The following is a 16,712-nucleotide window of genomic DNA, read 5'->3' as shown; positions in this document are numbered from 1 at the left end:
GTCACTGGGAAAACAATGTAACATTGTAGTTCAAGTACACCACCTAGTGTTGGTAAAGTATAATGTGTTTACAACCTGCTGTGGATGATGCAGAGGTTTTATTATTGCAGAAGGTGATATTGCGGGTCTGTACAAATTCAACTGTAAAAATAAAAAGAAATAAAAGAAAATAAAGAAATAAAAGAAGATACAGTAGTAAAGAGAGTTGAAGTCTGGTTTAAATGAACCTGACATTACGATAAATTTATAAAAGCATGTTGTTACAATTAGAAACAACTTCATAACAACAAATTTGCTTTTTCTATAAAGTTTTCTATCTGTGGATTTTGTGCCTCTGTATAATTCAAATTTTGATTTGTTTGATCATGCTGGAGAGATTTATGGTTGTTTGTCTCTGCACTCATTTCTACAAAGGCTCGCATCAAAAACACAAAAAGCAGACAAAAAACATGCCCACAAAAGTTGCTTTAATTGAATGTTAAAAATAAGTAAGGCTAGAGATGCTGTAGAAGTACAAGATGGCATGTGTACTGCTATAACTTGGAACAGAGGGAGTTCCTGCCAAGTTAATGACGAGCGTATGCAGATGAGAGGGGGACGACACGGACCTGCGATGGGATGAAGTTACCCAGACTGGAGTTCAGTTTGACTTTTTGTCCTGCACTGGAGATGGAAACTGATTGTGTCAGTGTCTGTGGACAAGCTGCAGGATCTCTACTTTAAAAAACAAAAACCACAGGCCTGAAGCTCGACCCCTCTCTCCTCAGAGACATAATGCATAGCTGAGTAAGTTTCCCCCACAAAACAAATTCACCATCCCAACAGCAACAACTGTTGTCAAAACAATAAACCCAAGTCATTTTCATGGTTCATACATATATAATCATATATATATATAATCATATTCAATGTACAAAGATACATTCTGAATTGCAAAGGCTCAATCATTGTAAATAAATACTGAAATGGCTAAACTGCAATAATATTTCCCTCCTCTCCTGGAGAGAAAACACACACACTCACACACACTCACACACACTCGTCTGAAACTGTTCAATACAAAGAGGACAAAACAAAGAACATACCAGTGCAGTGTACTGGTACAGAGGCCAGAAACACAGTCTCAAATTACACCTAAATGAACATCTTGTGCACTGTTCTCTCGGAGAGGACAGCCTAAAAAAAGAACATAAAAATAAAAAATAGACGTAAAACATTTTAGGAAGTAATCAGTTTGCCGTCAGGAGAAGATATCACTGAGAATTTCGCTGCAAAACCAAAAACAATGTTTGATATTTGACCTGTAAATGTCAAGGATTAGAGCGAGGGTGGTGGTGGGGTTGTGTAATCCTCAGCTTGTTTTATCCTCTCATAGTAACACAGTCCAACACATTCTGTTCTCTCACACTCTGAAAATATTTCAATTTCCAAATATGAAAGTCTAAAAATATATCTCATCTATACACCAGGATTTCTGTTACAAAAAAACGTGCGTGTTATCTACACAGAGACAGACGATGCTGCGTTAGAGGACACGCTGTTATTGTTTCAGCAAACTATCCACCTTTAATTCTTTTTAACCTTTGGTAGTAAACGTAACATTCGTTCAAGAAAAAATAAATACTCTGTCACACCTGAAAAAGCCTGTAACTCAGTCCTTTCAAACCGTTGATACCTAAGGCAGATTTTAAAGTGTCTACGAGCTGGAGCTGGTGGGTAGACGGAGAGCAGAGGCCTGAATCTACTGGATTAAATACACGTCTATAAAGTTACATGAAGGGAGGACTGACAGCAGCAGTTTTATCAGTGGATTTCATGGAGTTAAAAAGGTAACTGCTTCCTGTACCGTAGCCCCAGTTTGTGCTTCTCATGTATTCACCATCACAGTCAACGGTCTGCATGCTAATGTTAGCGTACTACGACAATGCTAGCATGTTTATGTGTAGCAGGTATGTTTACAATGTTCACCAGCTTCTTTTCAGGTGTTAGCATGCTAACATTTGCTAATTAGCGCTAGGGTTCCACAGGGGCAGAAAATTTCAGAAACTTTCCTGAAAGTTTCCATGGGGCATTTTGGAAATATTGAATTAGGAATTTGGGGAAATTTATACAAATTGTATCGAATACAAACATAAATATAAACATTTTGTTTTGTCACAAGCAAATTTTAGAATTTTAAAAATTTTAACAGATTTGTGAGTAAAACTTTAGTCAATTTTTTCCATTGAACAACAAAATAAAAAAATAAACATATAAACATGGTGTTAGCTAGCTTATATCTGAATTAGCAGCTAGCTAGCTGCTGTTTAAACACGTATTGATGTAATTTATTTTGAGTATTTATTCCTCCAGATGATTAGAGGAGAGTTTGAGGATTCTGGAAAGATGTTTAACATCTTTTTAAGTTTTTCAAAGACTGCAGTGTTTTTTATGTTTATTATCAGCTCTGTGATGTGAATGTTAATCCATGAGAGGCAGTAACTGGGGCTACCGCTGTTATATCTTGAATATATAGATAAATACAGGTCCATCCTCTGCTCAGACACAGATACTAACCAGATGAAATGTGACGTCCTGACCTGACAACAGGCGATTGATTAAATTTCTTGTCTTGCATACAATCAAAAGCCAAGTTCTCAAAGGATGAAAAACAAAGAACGAACGCGGGACACGGGGATTCACCGACAATCCCACACGATTGGCTCCCACACGACTGCCCCCAGTTTTACATCATCAGAGGGCAACAAAGGGAACAAACAAAGGGTGATTATTTTCTGTTTCCAGCGTCAGTGTAGTAACTGGACTGACTGGGAGAAAACTGGGTGGATAATAAAATTAAAAGAGAACAGATTGATATTCAAATTCATAATTAAAAAAAGAGAGGAAACAAGTGATAATAAAACAATAACATGCAGTTTGTGTGGATCTGTTTGTACAGCTCCAGTTTACCACTGACGGAAAAAAAAAAGCTGGAGCAGTTTTTGCTTGTTTTACGCTTTCGTTCAGGTTTGAGGAGGAAAAAAAAAAGTGCTGATTAAACTCGTGCCTGCAGAGGAGTCGTCGTCCTCCTCCTCCTCCTCCTCTGTGGCGGCGGGTTTGAGAGAAAAGGCAAATCAGGCCTCAGATGGGGCGGGTCAGAGGTCAGAGGTCAGGAGCTCAGTCCTCGTTGACCAGGACCTGCCAGACGATGAGGTGGCTGCGCTCAGCTTTAGCCAGGAAGGGCTGAAGTTTCATGGGAGCGTCCTCTCCTTCCTCCGCCTCGCCGTCCTCATCACCTGGAAGAAGGAATTTCATCATTCAACTCAGTGTTTGCAGATTTCACAAAGTCGATTCAATTCAAAAACAACTAAAGTATCATTTAATATTTTTACTCCTGAGCTCCAACCAGACATTGAAATGAAAAACAATCTTCTCTTTTAATAAAGACAGATAAATCCTGTTCACTATAAAGAGCCACAGTCTGATATATCGAGCTTTGCAGAGTCTCAAACTACCGATGTGGTCCAGTCACATTTTGTTTGTACGAACTCGTTGGGTCGGTGTCGTTTCACCCTTATCTTCGTGATAAACTCACCCATTCTGAAGTCTATGTAACCTTCTCCTCCGCTCATCACCAACATAGACTTGGTTCCTTCCTGAGTTGAGGCATCTGTCGCCTTGTCACCTGCTGCCTCTCCCCCGCAGGACGCAGATGGAACTGCGTGACCTGAGAGCACAGACACACACACCGTAAACAACAACAAACCAAAGTCCAGATTGTGTTTTTCTGTCGATCTCAGCTGTTCGCTTCACCAGTTTTTAATCTGCGTTCAGTTCTCTGAGGAGCAAACTGCTCATTACATGTGTAGAAAAAACTATTCAGAGTAAACAAAAACAACAAACAGTTTGTTTACCTGGGACAGCGGTGAAGAACTTGACAGCGTCCCGGTGACCATGGAAACAGAGCTGAGCGTGAGCCATGGAGCAGTACGGCACGAACGTCCCCGCCGTCACTTTGTCTCCGCTGTCGTCGCCGTAGACGCGGACGACACTTCCTGGTTGGTTACCTGTTGCCTTGGTTACCTTGTTGGCTGCTGAAGACGCAGAGAAAGAGATGAATCCTCCATGAATAAACTTCAACTTTAAAAACTAATGAAAACGCCCGTCCCTACTGAGCAGCTGTTAGCTGCATGTTGTGAATTTTTAGTTCGTTAATAATTGAAAAGGGCTGTAATCTACAGTTTTATAGACTGAGAGTGTGGATAGTTTGTTATTCTGGGCTCCTGCTGGTGAGTCTAAGTTCTCCTCTGTCATTTCCTGTCATCGCTCTGTTGTCAATTCTCTAATAAAAACACAAAAATATAAATAAATAAAACAAACAAACTCCCTTAATCTTGAGCTTACTCTCTGTTAGAGGGATGGAGATGATGACTCCGTTTCCGGTGCCGATCCACAGACGATTACACGACACCGTGAGAGCCGTGATCCGCACAAACGAGAAGCCTAGTTTCCCCGTACCTGAGGAAGAACGGCGCAAAGACGACATTCAAAACCAAATCTGAAGCTGGACAAACATCTGCTGAGTCCTGGTGACGGACAGGGCGAACTGACCCAGCATCTTGCTGACGTAGGGCTCGATGTCGACGTCCTGGAGGTGCTGGAAGGTGTGAGCGTGGAACAACCTGAGGGTGGAGTCCAGCCGGATGGACACCCAGATACCGTCACCGTCCCAGGCCAGCTGACGGACCTGGCTGTCTTTACGAGGGTGGGCGTCAAACGACTTCTGCAGAGGACGGAGGATAATGAAAATACACCGTGTTCTTGTTTCTACGTGTTAAACGGAGCGTGAATGTAAGAGGACGTACCTCTATCTTCATGGCTTTGGGCTGCACCACATAGATCTTGTTCCTGTAGCCGCACCACACCTTGTCGTGTACGACGGTCATGCAGCGGATGGAGTGGTGTGGTCTCCCCAGGTCTAACAGGTGGTAGTTCGTCAGGTCCCACTGTCCATCTGACGGAAACAAAACAAGTCAGGAAACATCCACTGACTGATCCTACACCAGCTGGATGTTAAGGCGAGACACAGACGGCAAAAACTATTTTTTATTTTACTGTAGTTTGTCTTTGATTGTTGCATCAAAATAGTGTGTGACTGTATTACAGACAGTGTTTTTGTTGTTGTTTCTGTGAATTTAATCAGATATTATGTCTGTAAATAGCTGGTTCCAATAAAAACGTTGGAATTTTACCATAAAAATTAAAACAGTTTTTTCTCGGACTCTGAGACAGAAATCTCCAAACCCTCCAGTTTTATCCCTGTCTATATCATGAAAGTTTCTACAGACGGGTTTGTTCATATATCATTCACAGCCTGATTTAAAGAACATTTTATTCATGTCAACACATAATGAAACAAGAATTTTGAACCTGGTTTTATCCACTGTTCAGATTTCTCTTCTGGAAGTTGATGTAAAAAACATGTTTCATTAGATAATGCCTCATGTGCATATTTAAATATATAGTGTCTCGCTTTAACTCGTTAATTTTACCGTTCGTGTCCACTCACCTACTCCTCGGTGGAATATGGCCAAAGTGCCGTCAGAGAGTCCGACCAGCACTCGGCCTTTCACATGTCTGTGAGACAGAAACAACAGAGCTTCAGAAACCAGCTGCTGCACATCCAGAAATAAGAGGTTGACGAGTAAAAGTTACAGCTGTTACTTGTCTCAGAGTACTCACACTATGCCCAGCACAGAGTCCTTCAGCTTTATAGAGTGTAGACACCTCTTCCACTGAGCCACAGAGGAGTGTACGTACACACTGGAAGCAGAAACCTTTTCTCAGTCACCACGTTTCTCGAATTCTGTCCAGTTACAGAAACCAAACAAAAACTCACCATCCGTTCTGCGCCCCGAGCCACATGGTGGGCAGGACGCTGCTCATCTTCTGAGCCTCCTCCCTCATCAGGTCCTGCTCCTCGGCTGCGGGGTTTGAACTGACGCCATCTTTCAACAGGTCGCTCTCCCTGGTCACCACAGACACCAACAAGTACTGTTATTAACAGGTGAGTCAGTTCAATCCTTCAAGTCCTGAGGGGTGATTAATGAAGCAGAATAAAATGGAAATATCAGCAGAGAACTTGAGTAGATGTAGTTATTTGTTGTTATTTTCCATCACTGACTTCCACAGTGTGTTCACCTCACACACTGAGCCATCCAGCAAAGCAGAAAATAAGAGCTTGACTTGAAGGTTTAACGCACTGCAATAACATTTTACCATCAAACAAATATTTACACGTGCTCTATGAACAAACAGTAAATGGTTTTACAGTGATTTGATGGTGTTAGTCGGTGGATATTTATGGCTGTGCTGATCAAACAGGCAGTTTTATTGGACAGACTGGATGTAATGACATTGTGTGGAGGTAATGGGGCTTCTGATGTCACCTCTGGGAGTAGTTGGCCGGAGTCTCGGCCGTCTGCTGAGCTCCCAGCGGGTCGGTGAAGACGTGCTCGGTGTAGACGCCCCTCAGGGTTTCTCTGTGGTCCGTGATTCCCGCGCTGGCCTCAGTCGCCTCGGTGGCTTCCTCTGCCGGTCTGGACTCTGTAAAGAGAGAGGTAATCGCACAGTGAGGGTGTAACGATGCATCGCGATTCAGAAAACAGGACGATACGCCCATCTCAATAAAAAAACACCCACAATAAGTCGATGGTAGTGATTTTCCATCATCGGGATAATCAATATCATCCTCACAAGTGACTTAAAAAGATCTGCCTAGCCAACGTACAGTTCTGTGTTCTGTGTCTGTGGGAGCCCTGCGTCTTTTCAGTCATTCCAAAATGCTAAGCCTGTTAGCATGGCTGAAGGCTCGGCTCGCAAAAGAAAGTTTAATCCCCCGAGAACTGACTGTAATTTACAGGTTTTTTTTGGTTAGCGTTAATGGTAACATAATTGTGATTATCGCAGTAACATTGTTAATAACTAGTACTGTCGTCCCATGACTAGTCTGTAGTCAGCTCACTTTCCTGGTAACCACTAATCAGCTGTCTTATCTCAGTATCTTTCATGTCTTGTCTTACCAGTATCCCCTGGACTGTCTGCTGTCTGGGGAACAGCCGCTGTTCCTTCAGCCGCACAGCCCACGACGGTGATACCTCCGAGCACGCCGTCGCCGCCTGCCGAGCTGCTGTTGGTGGCTGACGAGCTGCCATCTCCCACCGGTCCTGCCTCGGAGTTCGGAGGTACTTCTTCACCGGCCGGGTAGTCCGTCTCTCTCGCACCTAAACAGCAACAAAAATGAAAAACAAATAAATATCTGTGTGGACTTCTTCAGACGCACATACTGTACATCCACACACTAACCTGGTACACTGGCGATGCAGAGGACATGGGAGTTACAAACAAAGAAGCTTTCCAGGATGTTTCCAGGCTGGTTGGCGTCAATGACAACAACTTTAGTGGTGGACTGGGTGCTGGTGCAGATCCAGACCAGAGACGATAACTCCTCTTGCTGCCGTAACTCCTTCTGCTGATCCTGAAAAAAAAAAACAGTCCGTGAGTTTTTGTGGCTGAACTTATTTCTATTAGGATCCAAACCTGTGTGTGTGTTCACACCTTGAGTTCTTGATCCAGTTTCTCCAGGCTGCTCTGAGACCCTATCTTCCTTTTAGGACTCTCTGGTCCAGGCACATCGCTGTAGAAGACGCTGGCGCCTACGATCGAACCTCCGTCTCTGGTTTTACCTCCAGAGAGATTCACACCGGCGGCGCACCACAGCTGAGGCACAGACACACAGGTACAGCAGTCAAATACAACATGTGTGAGATATAACGATGCATGTTGTATGCAGAGACAGAGGAAGCTCAATTATACCTTCATAGAAGCATCTTTCTCATCCAGTGGTCTGAGGAAAACCGGAACAGGTAGATTCTTCATCTTGCTTTCCGCCTGTCCTCCGTTAGCCTGAAAAGTCAGAACACAGTTGTTATATTCTACAGTAATTACAGCAGACGGAGTATACTACTGTTGCCAGAGCTGGTCGCGCTCATTGCCTTACTTTGAACTTCTTGGGCAGGCTCCAGCCGTAAGCCTGAATTCGTCCGTCCTCCTTCTGGACGTGGGCTTTGACCTGCTGGTACTGCGCCCTCTTCTGTTCTCTCCTGGACACCGGGTTATCAGCTGCCACTCTGTGGACAGACACAACAACTCAATCAACAAGAGGTCTAATGTAAGGAAGCTGAGGTTTCATTTCTGCAAGTAACCTTCATCTAAATATCCCCTCACTAACTCACTCCTCATTGAGAAAATCGAAGGCCTTGCTCTTGTCGCTGGGCAGCTGCTGCAGGGTGCTGCTCCTCTTCTTCACGGACGGCTGAATCTGAGAGGTGGGCGCGTTGTACTTGACGTTCACCGGGGCCTCCACCGCCGGCTTCTTGGCCGCTCCGCCCGACGAGCTGAACAAACGGCTGAAACTGGAGGTGTAAGGGCGGGGAAGTGGGAAGGAAAAGGGGGAGAGAGGAGAAAAAAAAGAAGCACACAGACAAACGTATAGAAGGGATGGACACAAGCAGTAGCTCCAGCAGCGGCAGAGGTAGGGTTCAACATTTAAGGGTAATCAGGTTCCTTTCCCCCATGCCAACACACCATGCAAGCTCTCATACAGGTATGCATCTTCCCATTAACTCGTCAAGACCTCACTGACCTCCACTCAGACTGCCGGAGAGCAGGGTGTGCAGGGTTAATAATGTGCACCGACTAGAACGTTAGTCAACAACACAGAGCAAAACAGGCCTGGACAAAAAACACTCTTCATTTCCCTCTAACTCTAAAGAGTTTCTGTGACACTACATCTGATAGTTTTACAAGTAGAAATACATATTTAGCAGTAGTACTGTAGGTCTGTAACTTGTATCTAAGCAGAGCTGGAGACTTAAACAGGAGCTGGAATTTGCAAAATGGCAGGTAAAAACAACCAGAGTGTCTACCCTGCAGGGTGCATTCCTCCTCCTCAGTTTTGATGACATTACTGGGGTAAATGTATTTAATCTATGGAATTAAGGTTTAACGAGCAAAAAATGAATTTAAATGTGTTTATACAGCAGCTAGCTAGCCGCTATATCAGATGCTAAGTGTAAAAATACAGAAAAAAGCAGAAACTGGAGGCTTGAGAAGCTTCTGTTCACAAATAAATCAGTAAAAAATGTTATCTTTTAAATATTTGTATTTGTTTGTTTGCCTCTAACAAAACAAAATGTTTATAAGTGATTCATTTTGTATAAATTACCCAAAATTTTCAGTTAATTCCCATTAATTAATTCCCATATATTCCTGTTAACCCCCCAGCTTAACTTCAATGGAAAGTTTCTGAGAAGACTCTGGAAGTTTCCACCCCTTTATAACCCTATATAATGTAAGAAATAAGACCTCTTCAGTCTAAATTTACACCATTTTGCTCCATTTTAACCTCCCCATGTCCCTGCCTCCCCTCCCGTCTCCATAGCAACCCTCCCAACACACCTCCTGCACACAGACGTCACAACACCAGGCAGAGTAATAGAGGGACACACACACACAGGGCAGGAGAGACGGTGGATTTATCAGATTGTGTTTCTGTTAAACGCAGCAACAACCTCACAACCCCCCAAAAAAACATGGCCGTCCTTCAAAACACCAAACCAAACTCATTCCCGTAAAAACTCAACAAAGGAGAGCCTGGATCAGTTTCTTTAGCTGTTAATAAAGAATTACATGCAGCTCAGATCTGAGATCAGAGGCTGCTGTTTCCTGGTGGCTCTCCTCTGTTATGAGTTTGTTGTCGAGGTGACAACATCATAAGCAGTCAAAGATTTACCTACATCCTGGAGACAACAACCATTCATGGAATACAAAAGAAGAGCGACACATGAATAACACAGTAATCACACTGTGGTTGATGTTTAGCTCAAAAGAAAAAGAAAAGAGGCGCTTACAACTGCCAGAGGCTGGATTTCTTCTTCTCTGGAAGAGCTGGATTCTCTTTTGAAGCCCTGAGACAGAAAATATGATCAAGTTAAACTCTTTAAATGGCACCTAATAACTTTATAACGTCCTCTGTCGTGTCCTCCCGTCTTACCGGATCATCTCAGTCCATCTGACGGCCTCCTGCAGCTCCATCAGCCTCTCCTTGTACTGGTTCCTCTCCATCAGGACTCTGGCCATCTCCACCCTGGTGAAGCGCTTCCTCTGCGCTGTAGGAACATCAAGAGGTACATTACTCCAAAAAACAAACAAGAAAATCTGTAAAAATCGAAAAATCAAAAAAAATCGATCTGATGCAGAACGATTAGAGCATTCTGATTACTCAAGACGTCTGATGACAAAAAAATCCATCATCCGGTTTAAGATTATAGTTCTAACGTTATAAAAAGTGAAAACAAGAAACCTCAAGCACTCACATCATCCTCATTTTCATTCTTGACTTTCTGTTTGGCATCGTCCAGCTCTGCTCGGATCCTGAAACAGAGGACAGAAAAACAAATTTTCAGCATCCGTGTCTGCCTCATTTAAAAACAGTGGATAAACAGATTTGTCTCTTGTGTCCAAATCAACTCACTTCTTGAGTTCTTCCTCTAATTCCTTGTTCTTCTCCTCCAGTTTGGTCTTGGCCTGAGTGACAGCGTCCAGCTCTCCTCGCAGAACCTCCTTCTCACAGGACAGCTCATCCACACGAGCTATCAGGTCGTTCTTCACCACATTCAAAGCATTTCTGGAAAACACAGTCACTCTAATGTCATATAGACATCAAACAGAAGGTGGCAGCACTGTCCTGTTGTGTAGAAATGTAGGTGGGTCATATCAGGTTTAAAACCTGACGCCAACCTGCAGGTGAATCAGCAAAAACCACAATAACAACAAGCACATATGTCTCCAAGAAGCAGAAGAAGAAGAGTAAGAAGCGTCAAGTTATAATGAGTACTGACTTGGTCTCCAGCAGCTGGGTGTTCTCGTGGATAAGATGCTCGACTTCCCGACCCATACCTGAAAATGATCACCCACAAAAGAGGGAAATTAAAAAAGTATAATTGAAAAACCACGTCTATAAAGAAGAGTTTCCTACACACTAACATCATGTTCTTTCATTCTTACCTAGAAAGTTGTAATCTGAGAGTCATGCAAAGGACGGTGCAGATCAGAAAGAGGTTTATGAGACTCAATAAAACACTGTCTCTCTGAGTTAAATGGTCTTATTTAAATATTTCTATCCTCCACAGCACAGCAGCACCACTCTAATCTACTCTGAAGAAAAGTCACAAGAGAGATGGGGTTGAACTGAAACCGAACAGTCAGGGACACGAACAAAGAGATCTGGAGAGAATTTACAGATACACACCAGAGAACTCGTCTGTAAGGACGGCAAAGCCCGACAGCCGGAGGAAAGACAGTTCAGAGGATACAGACATTGTTTGTAAGAGCAGGCGACCAGATGGAGAATTAATGAGAGTTTGACGCTTCTTACCCAGCAGGTCAGCGCCCTCGTCCACGTCTCCTATGAGGTCATTTCCTGCCGACGACAGCTCCTCAAACAGAGAGTCGGTGTTACGGTCGAACGCGAGGTTCTCTATGCCGCCTTTAGCCGGTGTGCTGGAGGAACAGATGAGACGAGCATTAGCATTATCATTTGTTAGCTTTAAATTTGATATAATACCAACTGGAGGTCACCCAGTCCAAAGCTAGCTGTAGCTAGCTATCTCCACCAAGCTAAGGTGAAAGTAGATGACCTTAGCTAGCTATTTTTGCTATTTTTAGGCAGCACAGAAAAGGAAGGACAACTGAAACACAAAGATGAAAAAGATGAACAAAAATAATTTAACACACGAGGTTTAAGGTTGTAACTCATTTCTTGTTTTCCCTCTGTTAACATAAAACTTATTCCAAGACGAAAATCAGAAAAAGGCTCGTCATCTGAAACAATGATTAATAATCAGCAGTTTGTACCTTGTTCCTCTGCAGCCGTCGAGGTCCATGTCCAGTTCAGGAGTGGACTCGATGATGGCCTGCACCTCAGACTTCTCCAGGTCATCTGCTCCGTCTGGTGCAACCAACACAGACAGAGTTAATTCACAAAAACGACGGCGGTGTGGACGTGATAGGACAAAGTGTTGGAGCTGCAGCACTGACCTTCACCTTTGCGAGGTGTTGAAGGAGACTCCTGACCCTGCTGTCCCTCCTGCACTGCTGCGATGTTCTTACTGCTCTCTGGCTTCCCGCTGCTCCAGTCCAGGTTCTTGTCGAGCCCGTCCGAGGCTCCCTGCTCCTGGGGGGGAGTGTCCACGGACTCCATGGCCACGTCTGAGGCAGTAGACAGAGGTGTAGCAGAGGCAGAGCCGTCGCCCAGGCTGGACACGGGACTCACGCCGCTGGAAGCGCCATCGTGAGGAGTTAGCGGCATGTGCGCAGATGTAGGGGTGTTTGATTTAGAGCTACCGCCCTGAGAGGACATGGGGGTGTTGGATTTGGAGGCTGGAGCTCCACTTTTGGAAACACTTCCCTGGTTGGAGCCTCTGCGGTTTGCACCAGCCAATTCATCCTGAGGACAGAGGAAGAAGCTTTAGTTGTGCAACATTATAAACTAAAGGGCAGATTATGTGCATCTTCTTTTATGTATGCGCACACACGAGACACAATGTGGCCAAAAAAATATCACAACATTCACAAATTACATCCAAAAAATAAATAATAATCTCATGCAGCTCAACCTGACACAAACATCACACTGCCCATAACACAACCTGGAACCTGGAGTATGAAAATTTATAAATTACAAAACAATAATACGGCTTTTACATGTGTTGCTTTATTATTATAAAACAGTAAAATAAACCCATTGTCTCCATAATCACAGAGGAGAAATTTAAAATGCAGATAAAATCAACACTCAGGTCTCAGGAGGTTAAAACATGAAGACATGAAGACAGCAGGTCAACCACATGCAGTTTCACTGAAACACATTTATTATAATCACACTGTACAGCACAAAACTGAGTTAGTTTATTTTGGACACCAGGTTTACAGCCTCTCTGGTCTACCTGGTCCTGATCAGCCTCCTGCGAACTTTCACCTTCCTCTCTGATGGGGGGGAAATGTTCCTCAAACTGAGGGATAGCAGAAAAGTGTTTATGGCTTCTTCCAGTACAGAAGGTGACCTGGTTCATAGAGTTCCTGGGTGTGAATGAATAAAAGTGAACTCTTTGACCCTGCATTGTTGTGATCTGTTAATACCAGAGGCTTCAGCCTTATAAATAGCACAGCGGCTGATGGAAAACATCAGTCAGGACGACAACAAAGCCTCCAGGAGGAGGTGAGACGTTCAAAGACACTTTCTCCCCAGGTTGTTTGTCTCTCAGATGTATTCCCAGTTCTCTATCCTCCTCTCTCTGCACTGATGGGAGTATTTCCTTTCACTCCTCCTGTCTGCATGCTGGCTGGCGACACCCTATTGTTGCTATAGTAGCACCGAGCTGCCAAGCGTGTGGGGGTAAAAAAGCTTCCCCCCTCTGCTGCTGTCACACACACATTCTCCTCCACATGGCGAGAGAGAAAGAGAGGAGGAGGATCATGAACTGTAAATCTTTGGAAAATGTCAAGTCAGAGGACAAAACACAAAGACGCTGCTGTGAGTCTGTGCTGAGAGATGCTCTGCAGAGAATTCATGTTACTGCAGGACTCTGTGTGAGGTCCTTAAAAAGGGGCTTTGACCCCGGGCCGTGAAACAAACAGGGCTGTGTGATATGACAATATACAAATCATACCACGCTTTATCGTTTACTTCATGGTGTAAAATAGAATATTTCTTCATCATTTGGATGAAGGTTTGTGATCTAACACGACACCACATGGCCATGGTGGTTAGCTAGCTATCTTCGCTCAGCTACAGTGAAGACAGATCGCCATATGTAGCTATTTTAGCTAAAAGGGTTAACTAGCTAACCTAGCTAACGTTAGCACCCGCCAATAAAAGCAGCTACCCCTGATGTTAGCTTTAAGTTTTACAGGTTGTTTCTTGATAGCAGTTATTTTAGTTGTCAGTCCTCCTCTGTGCTGCCCAGTTAAAGCTAGCTGTCTTCGCCCAGCTACAGTTAAAACAGATCACCACATCTATTTTTGCTAAAAGCGTTAGCTAGCTAACCTAGCTGGATATGTCCTTATATTGCAGCTTCAGTTAAACAAATTTTACATTTGGTATTTTATATAGCAGTATGTTATTTTGTATGCTGTAATAATTTGTTTTTAGCGTTTTATATATGTTTTTAATGTTAACATTTTATATTTTTACATTTGCCAAGAAGTTCTAAACCAGAGAAGGAAAATAAACACATATGAATGACTACCATTAATTTTTGAGCATTTACTAAATGTACATGTACTAAATCATGATGTATATCATTATTGTGATATGAGATTTTGGTCAAGTTTTAGTTACATGTTTAAAAATACAGGTTCTCAAAAGTCAAACTACCTCCCCGCTCCTACAAACCCTCCGTATTAGTGTAATAACGACAAATGAATACTCATTACTGTGGTCATTAATATTCATGACAGAGCCTTGCTTGTGGCATGGTATCCAACAGCAACAATGTGAAGAGACTCTGTCCTTTCCACCCTCCCATGAGGTTAAAGGCAGGCCCCCGAATGGTACCACTTCCCCTGCTTCCTGGGCTCCACGCCACCCTGTTACACACTCACACAAGCTGCTAAAAATTCAGGACACACTGAACAATCCTTTCTCTCCGAATAGAAATGTACTCTTTCTTTGGTGTTTGCTGGCGCTGAGGTTCGTATTTTGTTTTCCACAACCTCTTTTTTAAGCGAACGGGGGGATGATGTCACTCCGTCTGATCCGTGGGAAGCTCCACGAGCCAACTTCAGACAGTAACTTTGCACTTTATAACAGCTGAAACAAAGAGAAGCTGCTCTTTTAAAAACTTTGTGTGTCGTTGTGTGTGAGTCATTACCTTGAGGCTGGTGTTGGACCGTGGGTGGCTGAGGTTGTTGAATCTCCACGGTTCAGACGGGGTGTCCACAGGTTCCCTCTGAAGGTCAGGGGTCATACCATCAGTCCCAGGAAGTTGGAAAATGCCCATGGAGATGGGACGCTCCTTCCTGGAGTTAGAGACAAACTGAGGTGAGGGTGACGTAAAAGGAAAAAGACTAACTTTGAAAGAAAAGGAGAACAGAAGTGTTTGGGAAACTGATCCGTTGGTCAAGTTACTGTTGCATCATGGGAACATGGAGAACACAATTACCCATGTGTACGCACAGGAAGTGAGGGTGGTAGGTGAGAGTGTCTACAGAGATGATCTGATTTTGTAGGCTAGCCCTGAAGTTAGCATCACCCTGGTTCCCTCCACAAAAAGTCAATGAGATTTTTTCATTGGGTTTTGGATTTTTACAGAAAATAAACTGTGACCAACTAAAGTTTGTGATATTTAAACGCTTTACCATCCATACAGCTCCATAGAAAGGCAGTCCAGACAACAGCATGGTGCAGGAACATGTGATTTATAACATGCAATAAGGAGTGCAGGATATGGAAAACATTTCACACTACATAAAGAAAGTTGGACACTTTGTTTGGGAGCTCCGTCTCCAGTGATGTGAGGAGAAAGTGACACTTACAGAACAGCTTCTACATTTAATTTGCTTTTGCTAAATGAAATCAGTCTGACAAAAACAAAACGAGACTCAGTCACAGAGAGGTGTTGCGGCAAAGACTCCCTCGGGACAGTTTGGCACTGAGGTGGTGGGAGGAGAAATAAAGCTGGTTGCCTCATAAACTCCATTACCTCCCACTTCTTAGCTCAGGCAATAACAAATCCATGTATATCTCTGTGATGGAGATGGAGTTATTAGAAGGAGGTCAGCTGAAGGACTTCACACAGAGGCAAGTTTAAACATCCCATGTGCTAAAACAGCAGCTCTGAGCACTGAGAGACCAGGAATAAAAACACTGCACCCTCCATCGCATCAGAGCAGGTACACACCAGCCTCTCACTCCACTGACTAGGTATGAAAAAATAACGTACAGTCTGAGCAGGAACAATGGCCGCCACAGTGAAAACAGCAGCAGGCGGTGATGAAAAGCAGCAGCTCCAACAAAAACAATGGACACACCACCATATTGAGAGGAAGAGGAGGTCACACGCAGGCCACCGACGGTGACCAGTGCTGCCTTTTGTTTTGTTTTTTTGAACCTGAGCGGTGACGAACAATCGCACGTTCAGCTCCAGTTTGGTAGAATGGAGATACCAAAAGTAGGACTGGGGGGAAAAAACGATGCATTCACAAATGTCACAAATCGAATTTCCAAGTGTAACTTGATAATGTAAAGGTAGGGGTTATTGTCGCTGCTGCTGCAGTGAGATGACACCTGGTTGAAGCCAGAGAAAGGAAGATTGAATTAGTTTGATTTGTAATAATTCTCAGTTATTGGTCGTGTTGGTCTCTACCAGCTTTTACACCATGTTGCGAACTTTGGAGCCGAGATACAACGTCCCATCTCCAAGATTCACTGACACAGCGGTCCCAACACTCTACATGGGAGACCATAATCAAAGTCATGGAATCACTGAAGACAGAGTTACTAAAATTAATTGTTATGTTATTATGAATCATAACAAGTTTGCTTTCAAAGTATCCAGTAGTCACACACAGAGAAAAAAGATGCATCAAGATGCATCGATAATCGTCGGCCT

At 43.5% G+C, this 16,712-nt stretch overlaps 1 protein-coding gene across 1 annotated transcript in view; it reads right to left on the bottom strand.

Annotated features, from left to right (window-relative positions):
* Window positions 1–450: 450 nt before the first annotated feature.
* Window positions 451–16,712, bottom strand: part of spag9b (sperm associated antigen 9b) — a 31,426-nt gene continuing 15,164 nt past the window's right edge. Inside the window, exons 5-29 of the mRNA XM_051072423.1 lie at window positions 14,973–15,120; window positions 12,139–12,547; window positions 11,956–12,049; window positions 11,477–11,601; window positions 10,941–10,998; window positions 10,574–10,726; window positions 10,420–10,473; window positions 10,094–10,222; window positions 9,951–10,007; window positions 8,274–8,453; window positions 8,039–8,168; window positions 7,855–7,944; window positions 7,597–7,758; window positions 7,345–7,516; window positions 7,062–7,262; window positions 6,429–6,585; window positions 5,879–6,007; window positions 5,722–5,802; window positions 5,549–5,616; window positions 4,845–4,993; window positions 4,591–4,762; window positions 4,384–4,497; window positions 3,894–4,073; window positions 3,575–3,706; window positions 451–3,275 (exon numbers count right to left, since the gene is read on the bottom strand). Of these exons, the coding sequence (XP_050928380.1) occupies window positions 3,157–3,275; window positions 3,575–3,706; window positions 3,894–4,073; window positions 4,384–4,497; window positions 4,591–4,762; window positions 4,845–4,993; window positions 5,549–5,616; window positions 5,722–5,802; window positions 5,879–6,007; window positions 6,429–6,585; window positions 7,062–7,262; window positions 7,345–7,516; window positions 7,597–7,758; window positions 7,855–7,944; window positions 8,039–8,168; window positions 8,274–8,453; window positions 9,951–10,007; window positions 10,094–10,222; window positions 10,420–10,473; window positions 10,574–10,726; window positions 10,941–10,998; window positions 11,477–11,601; window positions 11,956–12,049; window positions 12,139–12,547; window positions 14,973–15,120 (3,463 nt within the window). The 3' untranslated portion in view covers window positions 451–3,156. The remainder of the gene's footprint in view (window positions 3,276–3,574; window positions 3,707–3,893; window positions 4,074–4,383; window positions 4,498–4,590; window positions 4,763–4,844; window positions 4,994–5,548; window positions 5,617–5,721; window positions 5,803–5,878; window positions 6,008–6,428; window positions 6,586–7,061; window positions 7,263–7,344; window positions 7,517–7,596; window positions 7,759–7,854; window positions 7,945–8,038; window positions 8,169–8,273; window positions 8,454–9,950; window positions 10,008–10,093; window positions 10,223–10,419; window positions 10,474–10,573; window positions 10,727–10,940; window positions 10,999–11,476; window positions 11,602–11,955; window positions 12,050–12,138; window positions 12,548–14,972; window positions 15,121–16,712) is intronic.

The sequence above is a fragment of the Lates calcarifer genome, linkage group LG8 (assembly GCF_001640805.2).
Source record: "Lates calcarifer isolate ASB-BC8 linkage group LG8, TLL_Latcal_v3, whole genome shotgun sequence".
Classification (NCBI taxonomy): Eukaryota; Metazoa; Chordata; class Actinopteri; family Centropomidae; genus Lates; species Lates calcarifer.
This window is presented reverse-complemented; position numbering and strand designations above follow the sequence as displayed.